Raw genomic sequence first — 19,417 nt, 5'->3', positions numbered from 1 at the left:
TAGTTTTTAATATGCAAATTAGAGTAACATAAATATATATACATACCATTCATTCAAAAATATTTAAAGGCATTTCTCAAGAGTTTTAGGAAGCTCATAAAAACTTAATTTTTTACTATTAAGTGTATTATTAATATATGTTTGAGGTAAATCTACCAATTGTTGGACTACAATTTTTATTTTTTAAGTATATGTGTGTGAAAGTTATTTCGGTTTTTACTTTTTTTTTATTCATCAAAGTTGAAATCTTCAAATATATTATAAAAAATATTGATAAATCGGATATTTGAAAAATATTTTTTTATTTTTTAATAAAATTACTATGAATATATGTTTTATATTAATTATTTTCTTTAATATTTATTTAATAATAATACTTATTTAAATACTTTTAATTTAAATTGCTTTGTGGATTTTGCATACAAACATCTTACATTTGTGTGTATATATATATATATATATATATATATATATATATAGAGAGAGAGAGAGAGAGAGAGATATACATACACATACGTATTTATAATTAATTACTTGGAATTAAAGAAATTATTCACTATAGAGTATAAGTTACCTTTGAAAGTGCAAACTAGGATTGGCATAATAGATTGATTACAATCCAAAGTTGACTACAATAAGAGTTGATTATATAAACATATTTTTTTTTCTTCATAAATTTATAATTACATGCATCAATGTAATATATGTTTAATAGATTTAAAATAAGATCATCATTTTCTTTTTATTAAAATAAAATAAAAAAAAATCATTAACAATTAACAAACTACAATCATCCTTGATGTAATTTGAAAAAAAAAAAAAAAAAAAAAAAAAAAAAATCCTATAAAAGCAAAGTTGATTTCAAGAATGAATTATTTTTTGTTATTCTTTATTATTTTTTATTATTTTTTATTTATTATAATTTTAAAATAAATTAAATATTTATTTATTTATTTATAATTTAATGTATTATAGTGTATAAACCTCTAGTGATATTTTGTAACATTAGAATAGAAATCCCAACCTTTTGAAATTAAGAAGAAGAGAAATATTTTACTAATCAAAATAATTTTGATAAAGTCAGTCATGAGAATTTCAGAATTATCTTTTTTATTAAAAAAATTAAAAAAAATTTGAAATATATATTCTACTTTCTCAGAAAATTATAGAAGATTCAAAGTTATAAATCATTAATGTGTATATATATTTATTCTTATTCATTAAGTTTTTTTTTTCTTTTTCTTTTACTCCAAAAAATTCACCATATTTTAAAATGTTTGTACAATCAATTAAATTACTATTTTTTAAAATAATAAATTTATCTAAAAATTACCAATTATTTAATAACTCTCACATAATGAAAAAATTATTATTATCTATAAAAAATTATTCGTCCAAGCAAGTTTTTTTTTATCAAAAACATTTATAATAACTACAACATTTATATTCCAAAATAATTAACATGTGTATTGAATTTAATATAATAATCCTAATTTTTTCACCATTTTCACATTCTATATTATGAAATCCCTTCTGTTTTCATTTTGAAATATACACAAAATCTTCATCATAAAATTTTAAAAAATAAATACATCATTTTTTTATTTTTTATTTTTTGAAAAATTGAGGCTCATAAACATGAAAAAACAAAGAAAAAAAAAACAAAGAAAAATGCAATTAGTTGTATTTTTTTTAAAAGAATTTTAGCCTCTTTAATTGCTTAACAAAAAATTTTACTACTTTACTTTTGATTATACCAACATATATTCTTCCAAGTTTGATGCTTTAGAATTGTGTTTTAAAAAAGATTTTCTTACAACATTCAAAGCTAAAGATTTTTTAGTATATTCTTAGTAATTAATAGTAAAGTACATTCAAATGTTAAAATTTGTGGTTTTTACATCTTCACTTTTTTTTGTGTAAGATTGGACAAATCTATGCTTAAAACCGCTTTAAAGCCATATTTATTGTTCAAGTGAGCCTCTTGTAGGTATATAAAAAATTATTTTTGAAAAAAATTTAAATTTAATTCCTAAATCTAAAAATTAAAATATTTAAAACATAATATATAAAATATTTATATTTGATCTAATATAATTATTCTAACTAGTTTAATATGACCATGAATTATTGTAAAATAGCACATGTAATCATTACTATTTTAAAAATAATTGTATAAAATTCCTCTTAACTCTTAACTCTTAACTCACAATATTTATCATGCAAGTTGCCTATAGCTTGAGATGTTAGCAAGGGTAGTACATAATATATTGTGTAACTACAATACAATACAAAAATTAAGTTCTAAACCTAAAAAGTTTGCTAAAACGTTTATGCAAAGATAATTAAATTTTTTTGATTTGTCACTAAGATATATGACAATCAATAAGTGATTATACAAAAAATTGAATTTTTATATTTTGAAACATAAATATATGCCATACTTAGCCTAAAAAATTGTGTACTCTAATAAATATAATTTAAGGTTGCAAGATACTATTCTATTTTTGATTTAATATCATTATTTATTAAAAAAAGAGGGTATCAAGGGCATGAGTTTAAACAATGTTTTTACAAAGTAGTACAATAAACGGATAAGTAAGAAACAAAAAATGAAAGTTTAGAAAGATATATGTTTCAAAATTAGAATGGAAATTTTGTATATAAGGTAAAAAGCACATATATGTGTAATCTATACATGTATAATCTACATATAGATTTAAAACGTATATGTATGGATGTGCATTTATATATATTTTCATGCCACCTTGAGACAAAATAAATCATCTAGCATAACCTAAGTCAACTTATAATTTCAAATGGAGCACAGATATAAGAAATAATTAGTAAATTGAAACAATTATGTGAAAAATCAACAAACACGTTTTATATTTGAAGAAGCAAACTTTCAAAAAACTAGCTAGTTCCATAAAGATCATTCTAAGCAGTCAAAACCAACAACCATACTTTTCATTTTTGAACTGATTATAGAATTGTTTCTACATAGAATTAGTAAACATGTAATTAAAAGATCAAGGTACATTTTTAGACTTTCGCGAGGCCACAGGGATCCCGGTAAGAATCCAGTCACGGTGACGTGGACTTGGAATTCCACGCAAAACGGTCGCAGAGGCGGGATCCCTGTTCCATCTCAGAACTGGCATGGAAAACTTCTCCTTTACTGGATGCCATCGCCCTTGCTCTACTGTGCAGTCTGTTCTCATTCTGCGCTGCTTTGCTTGCCATTAATCCATCCTCCAGAACCGCTACGGCATTGCGGACGCTTTTTCTGTACAGATATCTCATTTTCCTTGTAATAATCAAGCTTATGGAGGTTCTCTTTGACGTCGGTATGAAGGTATGAGAGCTGGAGGAGAACAGGGGAAGTATACGTGTGAGTCTTGAACACTTTCAACTCTTTGGCTCTGTTTTTGAAGGTGATGTGATGGTCGCAATTTGACGTTGGAGGACAAGATTGAAGCTCGAGTGAGTGAGAATATTCGACTGGTAGTTTTCTGTGGTTGTGACGGTTTAAGGCGGAATTCATTGCGTGAATGTTAGATTGGTTGGCGGGTATTGGGGAATTTGGATTGATATCGAAGCTTTAGTTTGTTGGTGTGTTTAGTCCATCCAATAGCTTTGCATTTGACGAAGGTATCAAAGATTCTGGATTGGTTGGTAGCTTGGAGTCTGACACTGGTTGAATTTATAGGGTTTTCCTTTGGAGTCGGAATGGAATCCTGAAAGCTTGAGAAGAGCGAACGATGATTGAATGATGTTATATGGTTCTTCTTTTTCTTGAAGTTGGTTAGATATGCCATTTGGCAGTAAGGATGCCCTGTGAGGGAATTAGATTGCTTTAGTGTGTGACCGAGGAGCTGGCGTGTAGCGATGATTTATGGCGGAGTTCTTTATTAGAATGACTGCTTTGGTAATGAGGTATTGTGCATGTGGTTGGATATTGAAGAGCTTATCCGTTGGTGCCTTTGACTGATCGATCGGTTTGCATCAGGAAAGCTTGGAAGTGTTTTGGTTGCTTTTTAGCTGTCTTTGAATTTCCTGCACTGTTTCATTGCACAAAGCAGGTTCTGGATATGAATATGAAGTTCATTCATTCGCTTCATGTTAATTTTCAATACCAGTGTTTGAGGCCACGACAACAATTATGTTTCTCATCGTGGTCATTGTTGATAGTCACTAATTTCAGCGTTAGTTGTTCATTTGATTGATGTGATGGGTGTGCTGCTCTGTTTTGGGTTTGCAGGATAAGAACCGGGCTGATGAGGATGGTGAAGCACGCATCGCATTGATCCAGTGACCTTGCCGTAAACCATGGCAGTATTCGTTACTTTGAAGATATGGTTCGCTTATTTTCTTTTAGTTGTTGTGACTTTCTCCGACTGCCATGTACCCCAGTACGAAACAGTTCTGAACAAGATACAGTCAGAGAAGGCACCAGCTTCAACTCAAGAGCGCGCTTCGTACGATGTACTTGCGCGGTTGCTCCCAAGCCATCTATCAAGCTTTGAGTTCCGTATCATCACAAAGGTACACTTTGGGGGTTTTGGAGCCCTATGCATTAACTTGTGTATTTTTTATAGTCTACATAACTACTATCTACATTTGCTGAAATATGAACCCTAGGAGAAACATAACCGTTTTCGAGAGTTTAAGTGCCTGAATTCTAGTGGAATGATGATTGTCCAGTGGACATTTTGAAGATTAGAAGTTAGGGTTTTGAAGAACATTTCTCAAACATGGTACTGTCACAGGAGGAATGTGGAGGTAAATTCTGTTTTCTCCTTCAAAACCATCCATCTGCAGGAGTATATGGAGGAGCGCCTGAAATAAGGTCTTTTTCCATGCTGACAACCATTCACTTGAGTATGTTTTCTGGTGTTATGCAGATTGCTTTAGATACAAATCACAACTGATTTACCTTTTTGGGCAATTATTGTGTTATTCTTGGGTTGATATGACTGCCAGCTTGGTGTTTAGAAGTTTTTCTTGAGGATTTAGTCTTCGCTTGGTATACTGAGATGTTAAACTGGATGCATTTGAACCTAGATGTCCTTAACCAGGTTAAGTCTGAATCCAGTGTATGTATGCTCTCGTCAGTCTTCTCGGTGTGTGCAGTTTCGGTCCAGTACGTAAGTGCATGTGCTAACTAAGCGAATTCAGGATTTCGGGGACAACAGGCGTTGAGCTATGTGCTGGCTTGCATTGGTACTTGAAACATTGGTGTAATGGGCATATTTCTTGGGACAAGACCGGAGGAGCTCAGCTTCATACTGTGCATAGACCTGGGTTTCTGCCACGACTGCAAGGCGATACCCTTACAATTCAACGACCTGTTGATTGGAACTACTACCAAAACGTCGTCACATCAAGCTGTATGTATCTTGAGCAGCTTGAGATAATGTTGAAATTTTGACAACTCCGCCGTTGATGATGAGAAGTGTATATTAGGTGTTTTTGGAATCTGTTTTTATCATCATATTTGCAGTTCTGCTCATGAAAGATAGGCGTACTTACAGTGTACTCAATTTTATATGTGAAAATGAGAAGACCGAACAATGTTGCCTTAAATTATGTGCCTCAGAATCTGACTCTTTAACCTTCTTACTGTAGATTCATATGTGTGGTGGACCTGGGAGCGATGGGAAAAAGAAATAGATTGGATGGCATTGCAAGGTATCAATTTGCCTCTTGCATTCACAGGGCAAGAGGCTGTTTGGCAGAAGGTCTTCCAGGTGGGTTGAATTTTTGGAAGTGTTTCCGACTGAATTACTTGCGGTGTAAATTGAGTTTACCGGAGGGAAACTCTTGCTTTGTTAATGAGTTTGCAGACATACCAGTCAATACCTTTCTAATGTTCCGAGCAGTTTAGTAGCTAAAACCAACACTAATCGAAATTTATGTCTTTGTATTCTGAAGTACAACAGGTTTTTATGCCAATTGTGTTAATATTCAGAGCCCAAAGAGAGATGTTTGCGAGTAAAAAGCTTAGGTCTTTAGCAACCAATTGAAATTTTGGTAGGAAGATCCTTCTCTTTAATAATGGGATACGTGATGCATGAGACATTATCATCCGTAGACAGGTCAACACGTCAAGCATTAATAGGGTAAATAAGCGACTTGAGAACCATTTTAAAGTGTTGGAACAAGGTAGTGTGCCTCTGATTCTGGGAATAGTAATTTGGTGAGCCTATTGCCATGAAGGACTTTGATTTGTTTGATTGATTTGTTATTTATATTATCATGAGTGGTGGGGGAGTTGTTGACAGAGTGAAACGTTCAACTTAACCAAGGCTGAATTGGATGATTATTTTGGTGGACCAGGCTTTCTTGCCTGGGCTCGAATGGGCAACTTGAAGAGGTGAGAGATTTCACCTCAATTTCGTTAATTTTTTAAAATGTTTGGCATTACTGTTGGTTCTTTTATATTCATTCCACAAAACTAGTGGTGTGGTTTATACAAATTCAGTATGTTTTGGTATGATTATTGACAGGCATAGAGCTGAATTCATATCCAATCTAGATTTAGAGCTGGTTCTATCTTACTTCTATCTATTTCCACATAAGTATGTTTTGCCTAGTAGGTGGGGAGGTCCGTTACCACAGAAATGGCTTGATCAACAACTGCAGCTACAAATCAAAATTTTAGCACGCATGCGGGAGCTTGGGATGACACCTGGTATTTATTTATTTATTTATTTATTTTTTAATCTTTCTCTTGTTTGCATGATCATTCTCAATGCTATCACATTATGTATTATCTGACTGTTTGGATTACAATGTACTTTTTCCTCATATCGCAGTTCTACCAGCATTTGCGGGTAATGTTCCCGCTGCCATTACTAAGAAATATCCTTCCGCAAGAGTGACTCGCTTGGGAGAATGGTAAGACCTATTCTTTTTCAATCTTGGCCGTTTAAACATAACTGGTTTCCATGATCCTTTTGATGTCATCTTACATCTTTGCATCTGCTTCTTATCTAGTTGTCAGTTCCTTAGAATGCCACTCTCGTATACAGGGGCTGTAGGCTGCACTTGAACGTCTCTCTAGCTGATTACTTTGTATCTCAATTTATTTCCACTTTAGAATTGAAACATCTGATGATTGTTAGATGGGATGCGGTAATATTTCAGGACAAAAGTGAATAACCTATATCTATTACCTGAGCAGGAACACAGTCAATGGTGACACGCGATATTGCTGTACTTTCCTCTTGGACCCCAAAGATCCGTTATTTGTGGACATTGGAAAGGCTTTTATTCTCCAACAGATCAAAGGTTCATAAAGTCACTGATCCTAAGTTCCTGATGAGTTTCAGTGTTTTTTCTGTAGTACATATCTGCAGCAATTCCAAATTTTCGGTTCCAATGCATGATGTCACTTCCAATGCTATTACGTATTCATCAATTGTTTATCCGGCTGTGTTCTGTTTGTATCCGATTTTTATAATTTTTGGAGCTCCTGATTTCATTAGATCAATATTTTTTTGGAGATGATATTTTGATATGACAGATATGTTAGTCTGACTTACAATGGTTGTTTCAGAGTATGGTGGAACTCAACACATCTACAACTGGTGAGCCCTACTGATTTGTTAGTACTCCTGTTTTTACAAGTGCAACCATATACTCGTATCTGCGCTCCTTGTTTAGCTTTAATGCATGGACCAGTTCGCTAATTTGTCCAGAAGACTGAGTTGAATGGAATCCACTTTTTATTTTGCAGTGATACCTTCAATGAGAATCAGCCACCAACAGATGATCCATCATATATTTCAGCTCTAGGTTCAATTGTTTATGAAGCCATGAGCGCTGCTGATCAAGATGCAATCTGGCTTATGCAGGCTTGTCCAGCCCCTATTTTTCTATCTTAAATCATCTTGAAATGATTGGCTCACTCGTAGATAAGTGCACATGTAAAAATATTCATAACCTGAAGCCAACCAGAAGAAAGTCGTATCCTTTGTTTTTTTTTGTTTTGTTTTTTTTTTTCGGTGCTTGGTTTGACAAGGCTTTCACTATCATCATTTGCATAACTTCTAAATATGTACTTGTACAGGGTTGGTTGTTCGCTTCAGACGACAAGTTTTGGAAGCCTCCACAGATGAAGGTCTCATTTCATCACTAACCTTGCTTCTTTATGATTTCCCTGATTGTAACAAACCTCTACCGTCGATTCTATTTCTTTGATATTTGTTCTTTATCAGCTCAAATTTTATGATTTCCTCTGCAGGCTCTTCTACACTCAGTCCCGGTTGGGAGAATGGTAGTTCTGGATCTTTTCGCAGACGTGAAACCTATGTGGTCGCGGTCAGATCACTTTTATGGCGTTCCGTATATATGGTAAAATCTATTTCTTACAGATAACCAACCGTAAAACCTGTGTCTTTAGAGCTTGGAGCAGATGTCTAGAACATTTCAGTTACGAAGTGAAGCAACTTGAAACTGTGCCATCATCTTATGGGGTTTCAGATGAAACAGAAATGCGCTGTAATCGAGAGAAAGAATAACCATTGCAATCTCTATTTGCTTCACTCAAGTTCAGGTGCATGCTGCATAATTTTGGCGGTAACGTGGAGATGTATGGACGTCTTGATGTGGTGGCTACTGCACCAATTCAAGCAGTAACCAGCTCCAATTCTACCATGGTAAGAGGCGGAAGTCCCTCCGATACTATATTTGCCTGTGGCCCCTTGATTTCAGCTACTTAAACTGTGGAGCTCGATGTAATCATCGAGTAGTGGCAGGTGGCTGTAGTTTAGTGGTGAGAATTCCACGTTGTGGCCGTGGAGACCTGGGCTCGAATCCCAGCAGTCACAGATTTTTCGTTTAGTCGTCGTAGTTGTTGACTTCTTGCGTAGGATTGGTGAAAGTTTTGGTTGGTTGTAATACAGCAAAGAATGTTATCGGGGCGTGTATTAATCGTCTCTTTCTTCACTGTGTGTTGAGTCTGGCAGGTAGGTGTTGGCATGTGTATGGAAGGCATTGAGCAGAACCCAGTTGTGTATGACTTGATGGCTGAAATGGCATTTCACAATGCAACCGTCGTTGTCGAGGTCAGTCATTATATCCACTTACTTGAACTGTAAAATCCTATTGGTTACTTATGTACGGGTTCTTCTCCAACTACATACCGTGATTTTTCTTTGCAGTTTGGTTGGATTATGTTGTTGTGTTTTAGTGATTCGTATCTGATGATGGGATCAACTAGATAAGGGAAAGCACGATTACTCAGTTTCTTGGTCATTTACTTGAGGTGTGAAAAAAAGGCATGTCTTTGAGGATCAAAGTACTTGTGCAAACTCGTTCTTAGGCTTGTAGGTTGTGTAGGATTGGATTGAGGAGTATGCAAGGAGACGATATGGAGAATTAACAGCTGGTGCTCGAATAGCATGGAAGATGCTACACGAATCTATATACAACTGCTCAGATGGAATTGCGGTGGGCCTCGGAATTACCATCTCCTGCTTCAACTATGTTTTCTATGACAATTGCTTTCTCGCCTTTATATATGGGCTTCTGTTGGATTTGCGAGTGAATCCTCAACCATATAGAAGTCACCATATACTGTCTTCATTTCGAACAACAGGTTCATTGTTTGAATAGAAAATTAATTAAATAACCTATAGCATTCTATATGTCCGAAATCTTCATGTCCCTTTTTTCATTTGGATATTGGCAGGATCATAATGGAGATGTTATAGTTGAGTTTCCCGATATCGATCCGAAGCGGTCCCTCTTTCAAATCCGACCTCGTCAGTCATTAGGTCAACAAATTCTGGGTCATCCTCAACATATTTGGTACTCTCCACAAGATGCTGCTGTGGCTCTACAGTATCTTCTCTCCTCAGCTGATGCGTTGGGTTTAAGCAAACCCTACAGGTTAGCTTTCAATCAAAAGTCTTCCTGACCTCTAAACTCTTTGCTTCGTTTCTATGGCAAGCATCCAAACTAGAGTGTTTGGTCAATATGAGTCATGTTCTAAGTGATCTGAGGGACTTGGTGCACTGGGGAATTGACTACACACTTTTATTACATTGGATTCAATCGGCAGGTACGATGTTGTGGATCTGACACGGCAAGTGCTTTCAAAACTAGCGAACCAACTTCATTCACAAGTTCTAGATCAATTCAGAATGTTCAACGTTGAGAAAATGGACAATATAAGCAGTCGCCTTTTGGAGCTTCTCTCTGATATGGATGATTTACTGGGTGCTAGCGAGGAGTTTTTACTTGGAACTTGGCTAGAAAGTGCAAAGGATCTTGCTACTTCTGACGAAGAAAGGAAGCTCGTGAGTCTGCTAGACCGTCTTTTAATCACTGATAGTTGCTTGAGAGAGTAACATGGGCAGTATTTTGAATTCGTAAATGCCGAAAATATTCGCTGTCCTGTTCTCGAAGGATTAACACTATTTCAGCTCTAGATGATGCTATATTATCCAGTTTCTGGTCTTTCAATGATTACCTTTTCAACATGTAGTTGTACATAACTGTTTCATGATTGTTGATGTAAAACACTCTGCAAGACCTTACTGAACAATGGCGTTTCTCAGTTTGTTTATTCACTAAATAACATGATTGCATTTGTGTACCATATTGTCAACTAACTCTAACATTTGCCCTCGATGTTGCAGTATGAGTGGAATGCCAGAACGCAGATCACAATGTGGTTCGATAACACTCTTGACAAACCAAGCCCTCTTCATGATTACGGTAAATTACAATTTCTTGTTTGACTAGGTGGTGGTCATACACAGATCTAATGGATACCGCAGTATGTATGTGTATGTGAGTTGTTGCAAGAATGAGTGCAATCATTCTTTTGTATTTGAATGATCATGGACCCTTCCATATTCGCAATGACCAACTAATGTAAATTATTGAGAAATATGAGCTATTCTAATCCGTGATGAAACTTTCCAGCAAACAAAATGTGGAGTGGCTTGACTCGTGACTACTACCTTCCAAGAGCTTCAATCTACATCAAGTACTTGAAGCAATCTCTTCATGAAAACACGTCTTTCGCTTTTCAAGAATGGAGACGAGAGTGGATTGCTTTGACGAATGAGTGGCAAGTTGCATCAAACTTGTATCCTACTGTAGCTAAGGGTGACGCATTGGAGATTGCCACAACATTATATGAGAAATATGCGGACCTTATTGTAGATGATCAAACACCAGAACTTGGAATCAGATAGATGTTTTGGGCCTGTGGATAGTTCTGGACCATCATGATGGATAGATTGGCCATGTTTAATCCTGTTCAATGTTGTAACTTTTCTGGTTTCGTGTAGTTGCAATCTAATCTACCAAATTTAGCAGCAATGTGATTCGGCACTTGGGTTTTTCAATCAACAACTAAGAACCATTTACAATCAAGAATTTACAACCAAGAGTGCAGAGCTTATCTGGAGGTAACATTAGCACTACTCGACTGACTGTTGGAATCAATAAGAATAATTGGTAGAGTAAATTTGTGTTTATTGTAAAAGTGTAAGAATTAGTGAGTCCTTTTTGTATATGAGTTACTTCGAGGCACATATTGAACAATACTTAGCTCTGAAGAGCAGTTCATGGAGAACAGATTTTATAGAATTGTACATGTGAACAATTTTGTCTAAAAACATCATGCTTCATGAAAACTTTTGTAATGCTAAAAAGAATTGTAGTGGTTGATTATATCAAAATAAGACAAAATACTATAATGTTTATGATAAAGAGCATAGTCAGCATCTTGCTTTATAAATCACAAAATGACATTCAGTACAAAAATTATTTAAAAATAATTTGAAGATTGCATGTCATCAAATTGGTACAGGTCTTGCATATAAGGCTAAGGTTCATGACCCGACCAATAAAGGTTTTGCATACCATTATAGGATTAGTTCACAAGAATTAATCATATGATTATAAGGATATTATTATTGGCTTGTCCTATGTATTATAATGCAATTTTTTTCCCCTAAGTCTTCCCATATATTCTTGATTATTGTTGTTACTCATATTTATAGACACATCATAATTTAAACAATTAGCTTTTATTTTTATTTTTATTTATTCATAAGAGAAGTATTTTTTTGTCACATTTAATTAATATGTTGTCTTGCTTTTTAACACCTCTCTATTTTTTAAAAAAATGATTTAGTTTTATAATATTTAATAAACACACTTATATGTTTTGTAATGCATTCATACATTAGGCAACCACTTTGTACAAAGAACAAGTTGCTTGTAAAGTTTTGATGTATAAATATTAGATTTGGTATTTATTTTATATTTTAAAAAATTCATATAAAAAATCAGCTAGTTTTACATGAAGAAAAATTTGTAGGAACTTTCACCATCTTTAACTTTTGAAGTTATGTTTCTAAAAATTAATCACAAAGGATTGTAACAAAAACCTCAACAATTTGCAATTAACCTTAACTCAAGGTCAAAGTGCCTGTATCATGCAAATTAAGAATCTATAGAGCAAGTCTGGTCATATACTACATGTGAAAATATGAATCTTTGAAGGAGTTTTAGTTAGATTAAAGAATTTAGTTGTATTTGAGGAATTTTGGTTCTATAAGAGCTAAAATTTTAAAAAGTTGAAAGAAAGGTTTGAAAGCTTGATTTATATAAAGATACTAATTTTTTTTCAAATGTGAGAATTTAATAGAATTTCTATATAAATTGGAGAAATTATTTGCATTAGAAGAATTAAATAGTTTAAAATGAATTAAAATTGAAGAAAGAGTTTTTTTTTTTTTTTTTTTTTTTTTTTCTTTTGAAATCTTGAAATTTTTGAAGAAACTAAAAGTCATATGAATTGGAAGGGATTGGAATTGGATTGAAAAGTGTAATACTTTGGAAGAATAGGACCTTTTATATTTGGAAATTATTGAAGTTTTGTGGAAAGTTTAGAAGTTTGATATGTTTGATTCAATTCAATAATGTGAGGCTTTAGAAGAAATTTTTCTTCAAATTTTATCCATTGGTAAAGATATTATGAAGATTTAAAATCTTGTCATATTTGAAGAAAAGAAAAATGTCAAAATAATTAGTTTTAGAAGATTTTCTAATTAGATTTACAAATCTAATTATATTGATAGAATTAGACTTCTTAAAATTCTATCAATCACATTAGATGTGAGAATTTCAAAAAAATATCAAAAGAAATTTGAAACTGAAAATTTATAAAAATCTATCAAAATTAATAATATTATTTTTTAAAGGATTTTTTTATTTATTTAAAAATCATTTTACTTCACATCTATCAAAGTATAGAGCTCTATTTAATTAAAGCACATCAATATAGAATATACTCCATGCAATTTTGATTTCATTTTTAAAAATACATGATATATTATTTTTTCACATTATTATCTCATGATTTGCTACCATGCAACTAGGTATAAGTCATTTTGATATATATATATGTTGTATAATTTATATGCTAACTTAAGTTATGATTAGAATATCATAAATATTGTAGTATTATTATTTTCATTTATAACTCTTTACTACAATCAAATTCTAATACTCATGTATATGATATGTTTTTAATAATTCGGCTAAATATAGAAAATTATATAATTTATTTAATCAATATATAACTAATCATAACTTGTCCATATTTCATATTATAAATTTAAGATTTAGAATTTAAATTATGAGTTTTAAATCATATGGATGTACTTAATATTTTATATTATTTTTTTCCTTGACTTGACTTAACTTACTTCCATATTTCTTCTACTTGCCTCTATTATTATAAGGTCTAAGTTTCTAATGGCATAGATAACTTGCTTTAAAAGTTCTTGGTTTAGAAGATATTGCACTTTGACTTTGGTTTTAGACTTTTGGTATATAAAATCTAGTAGAAGTTTTAAATAAACTTTTGTCTTTATTTTATGCAATCAAATCCATATATATATATATATATATATATATATGATTAAAAACTTCAAAATAAATAAATAAATAAAATATAAGGTTTTAAAAACAACAAAATAAATTTTTTTCCACTATCATTTTTTTAAATCAATTTTTTTAAGACTTTTTTCACAACATAAATAAAAATAATTATTTTAAAGTGGTTTTTTTCACACTAATTCATAATTATGCATATTTATATTAGATTTAAAATACATAGTTTAAAGATAGATCATTTACATTGTGATTTAGGACTTATAGGATTTAGAATTTATAAGGTTTAGGATTGGTGTTTAGAGTTTATTAGATTAGGATTTAGAATTAAGAATTTTAAATATTAAAAATTTAAAGATTTAGAAATATAAAAGTTTAGAATTAGAATTTATGATTATATGAGTGTTTATGGTTTTTTGACATCCTTATTTTTCAATTTTAACTTGATCTACCTCCCCTCCTTTCCATCTTCTATTTTGAAGGTCTAAAATTTTAGTATCATAAATAACTTATTTTATAAGTTCTTTGTTTACAAAGATACAACCCCTTTGACTTTTGCTTTAGTTTTATTGCAAAGAAATTAAGTTTTTAATAAACATGATTTGCTTTGTTATTTATGAAATCTTCATTTATAAGAAGAGTATAAATGTGTTGATCACATATTTTTGGTGATTATTTGAGATTATAAAGCAAGTTTTTTAATTTAAATATATAGTGATTATTTCTATCTTTTGCAAATCTGTAAAATCCATATTGATATCTTTTTTTAATATTTTATTTAAAAGGTTGACTTTGCATTTATTGAATGTACTTCTAAATTATTGCACTACTATCCATCAAAATGTAATATTTCTATTAAGTATATAGGACATATTATTCTACAACTTGAAAATAAAGTCTTTTATTGTTAATTTTTATTACACTTTTTAAAATATATGTATATATATATATATATATATATATTGAATCTAGATCTAAGCCACTTACCATAATTTGAGGATTCTTCATATTTTGTATATTGAGATACTCAAGACAAAAATTAAAAAATTATATAATTTTATTCCAAAATACTATTCATTGCTTTAAATAAATTTAAGATATACTAAAAAAAATTTTGTATTCAAGACTTTCCTTCAATGAATTTCATTTCGAAAAACATACTTATATATGATATTTGTTGAAAAATTTTAATTTGGCAAGTATATTTTAATTTCTCAACAACAAGATATCTTAACACCAATACAATCTCTTGTTCTTTAGGTTACAAATATGTAAATCTTTGCAACAATCAATAATAATTCTTTAATAAAAGTCTAACTTTCTTCAAAAAATTCTAATTACAAATATACCTAATATCCAAAAATACTATGTCTTACAAATATGTAGTATATTCTTTCAACAAATTACATCAACAACAAAACAATCTTTTGTTCCAAAAACCTAATTATGCATGGATCCACAATTCGTTGAAAAATACACATGGAAAAAAGTTATAACACAATCAAGACTAACAAGATATGCACACGAAATTGAACACAGTAAGATAAGATCATAGATAGTAAACACATGTTAAAATGCCTTGCAATTGGTCATTATACAATTATATTTAGATAAGGTTATCCTGGAGTAGACTTTCTGAAATCCTAATTACCACTAATCCAAGTTGACTTTGTTGCACAATTTACATGCATCTACGGTGATTCATGCTTTCACGGTAAGTTAAACTATCAAGCCCAAAATCCTGGTGCACTACCTGGTTGACATCTGCTTGAGAAGGTTTGTGATGACTTAAGTAGGCACTTAGCGCCCGAGTAGGATGTGTTAATAGACCTACTTGTCGGTCATTGAAGCGTTTCGAAGAGCAGCTGCAGCTGGAATCCTCACAGGCACTATATCTACGCATATCATGGCCAACAAATACATGCTTAATGAACGGCCCTTTTAGCTGAAAAATTGGTTCAACTAGCCAGATTTCTTGAAGAGTTGATGACAAATAATTCATCGACTGTCCAAGAAAAGAAAAGGTTCTACGGAGTACAGTTGATTTTAGAAGTAGAAAGGATACAAATTGTTACACTTAACGTTCAAACAACAAAAATCTGAACTCGGATAACGAAGAGCAGAAACATGTATACAGCGGAACTTCGAGAAGCTAACCTGAAAGAAATTCCAGTCTCTCCGAACTCGCAACATGAGATGCTGATCGACAATTCAACATACAAATAGTAAATTCATTGTCCGTTGGAAAAAATGAAAGAATAAATCTTAAAGGAGTTTTGATGTATAAATCTTAAAGGATTCCCACTAGACTTGCAGAAACATTCTTCTAAACTAATGTTCCTGTAGAAAAGGGTGAAGACTTGGTATTTACTAAAGGCAGTTCATTCCAGCAAAGCAGCAGTAATTGAAACTATGATTGAGAAACTCGAACGTACATAAATGGGGATAAAGGATCGATGCCTGCCCGTTGCCTTGCATCCTTTCAAAAGCATCCTCAACTAGCTTCTCCAAGAAAATTTCCTGTCGTCCAGAATCGACAATTTTAGTCCCAAACTATCACAACCACAGCTTTGATTCTATTTGCAGACTGCAGAAAACAAGAACCACTGCACAACCAAATGCAAACAAGAGTGAACTTCGAATACCAAAAAATAAAATTTCATTATTAACATCAACTACTGCATGGTCACACTACTCCTATACAACATTATGTTTACAATATCTGCCACCGGGACATTCAGTGAGTCATAACAATACTTACAGTGGCTTTGGCAATGAGAAAGCCAGCCTCCACACCCACCCACTGAATATCGCCCTCACTCTTCACAAGCCTGCGTACTCTTGAAATAGGAAAAGCCAGCGTGAGCAGAGATTGTTGAGATTTTTTAGCTCTGCTTGAGGCACGCCAGGATGCTGAAGTCAATCCATTGTTGGTCATGTCCCCATTCTCCTCGTGCGAGTATCCGTTCTCCGTCTTGTCCTCTTCCTCGCATGATCTCTGGACCTCGGACTCCGAGTTTGTGGTGCTCATAATTAGATTAAATTCCGAGATCAACACTTTGTTGTGAGGATTTTAATTACACCCCTTCTCAAATGCTATTATGTGGCTCGTTTCATTACGTCCTAATCAGGGAAACAATGAAAAAATTGCAAGATCAAGATCAGGATACACTTCTTGGTCGCTCTACCTCTAAAGCCGTAATCGGCAGTTCATATTCCAAACTCCAGCAAAATCCAAGGTCCCATCCATGTTCCCAATCATACACGTAATCGTCAAAATATAATCATTAAATATAATACATGCAAAATAAAGAGGAAAATATGTATTGGCTGCCTCACAGAAAGTTTCACAAGCAGCGTAACAAAGGCTTGGGAAACATTTTGTACATAATGAAAGACCACAAAATTCCCAATTCATTTTAGAACTAGATGAACATGATATATGTAGACGCTGAATTATCACCTCCGGTACATGCTATAAGTAAACCACGAAGTTCAAATTATTTCTCCACGAGTTTAAGCATAGAAGAAACCAGGCAGTATTAACACAAAGATTGTGAAAATCAGATGCATTTGATCACTTTGGGAAGCAACGCAACATGAAACCCATCGTTGAGAACCAAACATAATGAAGCAAGAGAACCCAGCAACACCATACAACGGGACAATGCGTCAAGAATGTCCACAGCCAGATCAGTCGTAAAAAATAAAAAAATAAAAATAGACATGAATTGAAAGCCAAACCCTAGCAAGACAATACCTCGGCCAGGTCAAAGCGCTCGAAGCGCAATAAAGTCCAAGGAACCGAATTCAAAGCACCCAAAAACCACGACGGATGTCTTCTCCAACTGCTCCAGACATCAATTCCACCGCCCGAAACAGCTCAATCTTCTAAAGAACCACCCATCGCAACGTAAACCTTCCAGAAACTCTAAGCACAGCCCCAGTTCCCACTCCACACAGACTACCAGAATTCGCAATCCAACTCCCGAAACCGCTCTCACAACACCAAAATTCTCAACTCTTCCTGAGCGATCTTCAGTAGACCAGTAACATAAACTCGTGGTAAAACGACGAGCTTCAAAACAACTGACACACCAGACTGGAATGAGAAGGAAAGAGAAGCGATGAAGGGGGAGGTGGGAAGGGGCAAAAGGGGCCTGAAATGTGAGCTACAAATCGACGGAAGAATAGGTGTGAGAGAAGCGCAGCAGGTAGGTGAAAAGGTTTCGCCGGGAGAGCGAGGATCGACGAGGCAGCGATGGAGGTAAGGAGCGGGAGCGAGAGGAGGAGGAGGGGACTCGCGGCGGCGAGTTGGAAAGCAGCAGGCAGAGAGTAGCAGTAGCGAGGCGAAGCGAGGCGAAGCGAAGAGCAGCAGCTCGGCGTCTGCCGCCATCGCGTGACTCCAGCCAGCCACGCACCGAAACCTCGTTCGGGCACGTCTGGATCTTTTCCCGGGCAAGGGTGGTTAGTCTTCAAGCATCTCATTCAATAAACATAATCTAATAAACATAAAATCCCTCTCTCTCTCTCTCTCTCTCTCTCTCTCTCTCTGTATATATATATATATATATATATAGTCGTGTATATATATTCATATATCTATTTAATCACTTGGAAGGGCATAATATAATAATTTCATAAATGTTGTTATAATTCTTTAATGATTTTTCTATAAATGCATCAAAATATTTTGTATATGTCACAAAAAATATAGAATATATAACTATGTATTGTATGATTGCACTCTAAAGGAAATTATATAAATATATATAACCTTTGACAATTAAAAAAAACAAGATCAAAAGATAACTAATTCAACCACATACATACACTATAAGAGAATAAAGTAGCTTGGAAATGTATGAGAACATATCTCGATATAATTTAGACATTCCTCATTAATATCAATAGTATAGTATTTTTTTAAAAAAAAAAGTTAGATCTAGAAATTTATTTCACTTATAAAATTTTACATAAAATTTTAGAAATAAAATAAAATATCTATATTAGTAAATAACACACACACACAAACATATATATATATGGGTTGTAATGCATTTTAACAAATCTAAAATATAAAAACTAAAACTTAGTTTTGGACTATATTCCTATCTAATTATTATAATTAAATTAAAGATTATTACAATAAAAAAATATAACTTTTAATTTTTAAATAATATAAATTATTATAGTATTATTTTTATTTTAAAATCTTTCATTATGATGTTTAAAAGTAGGATGTAAGAAATAAAATTATTTGATACAATATCTTTTATAAAACATAGAAATTAGTTCATCTTTGTTGTCCAAAATTCTAATTTTGTTTAATAATTTTAAGAATGCTTTAAAAAATATGGATAATCAGTAAATAGTGATGGTTTTAAATTAGTTAAAAATTGAAGACTTTTGTAGAATAAGTTACTTATGATCAAAGATTTATTAGTATCTAAAACTTAAAGGTATCTAAAGTTTGTATGAATTAAAA

The 19,417-nt window shown here is 32.7% G+C and overlaps 2 protein-coding genes and 1 non-coding gene across 5 annotated transcripts; 2 read left to right on the top strand and 1 right to left on the bottom strand.

The window, feature by feature from the left end:
* The first annotated feature begins 3,204 nt into the window (after window positions 1-3,204).
* Window positions 3,205-11,343, top strand: LOC112294762 (alpha-N-acetylglucosaminidase). Of its 3 annotated transcripts, none has more exons than XM_073540297.2 (20): window positions 3,205-3,358; window positions 4,265-4,548; window positions 4,773-4,852; window positions 5,182-5,393; window positions 5,632-5,753; window positions 6,288-6,379; window positions 6,603-6,697; window positions 6,822-6,903; window positions 7,190-7,296; window positions 7,565-7,595; window positions 7,745-7,862; window positions 8,078-8,128; window positions 8,252-8,361; window positions 8,564-8,666; window positions 8,976-9,074; window positions 9,349-9,459; window positions 9,701-9,900; window positions 10,073-10,310; window positions 10,653-10,731; window positions 10,942-11,343. In XM_073540297.2, the coding sequence occupies exons 2-20, from the start codon at window positions 4,333-4,335 to the stop codon at window positions 11,214-11,216; spliced, it is 2,421 nt and encodes an 806-aa protein (XP_073396398.1). In that variant the 5' UTR covers window positions 3,205-3,358; window positions 4,265-4,332; the 3' UTR covers window positions 11,217-11,343. The 3 variants fall into 3 exon arrangements, with proteins under 3 accessions (XP_073396398.1, XP_024401341.1, XP_024401342.1); XM_024545573.3 differs by having other exon boundaries at window positions 3,208-3,394; XM_024545574.3 differs by having other exon boundaries at window positions 3,258-3,486.
* Window positions 8,766-8,837, top strand: TRNAH-GUG (transfer RNA histidin (anticodon GUG)). Its single transcript has one exon. It is a non-coding gene; the product is annotated as a tRNA-His (tRNA).
* A 4,130-nt stretch (window positions 11,344-15,473) lies between the features above and the next one.
* LOC112294150 (DNA polymerase epsilon subunit C) lies at window positions 15,474-18,330 on the bottom strand. Its single transcript, XM_024544353.3, has 5 exons — window positions 17,690-18,330; window positions 16,691-17,052; window positions 16,365-16,449; window positions 16,087-16,128; window positions 15,474-15,824 (listed from the first exon to the last, which is right to left on the bottom strand). Exons 2-5 carry the CDS (start codon window positions 16,958-16,960, stop codon window positions 15,760-15,762), a joined length of 462 nt encoding a protein of 153 aa, XP_024400121.1. The 5' UTR covers window positions 16,961-17,052; window positions 17,690-18,330; the 3' UTR covers window positions 15,474-15,759.
* Window positions 18,331-19,417: the final 1,087 nt, after the last annotated feature.

Source organism: Physcomitrium patens, chromosome 17 (genome assembly GCF_059467195.1).
Source record: "Physcomitrium patens ecotype Gransden chromosome 17, ASM5946719v1, whole genome shotgun sequence".
Taxonomy (NCBI): domain Eukaryota; kingdom Viridiplantae; phylum Streptophyta; class Bryopsida; order Funariales; family Funariaceae; genus Physcomitrium; species Physcomitrium patens.
This window is presented reverse-complemented; position numbering and strand designations above follow the sequence as displayed.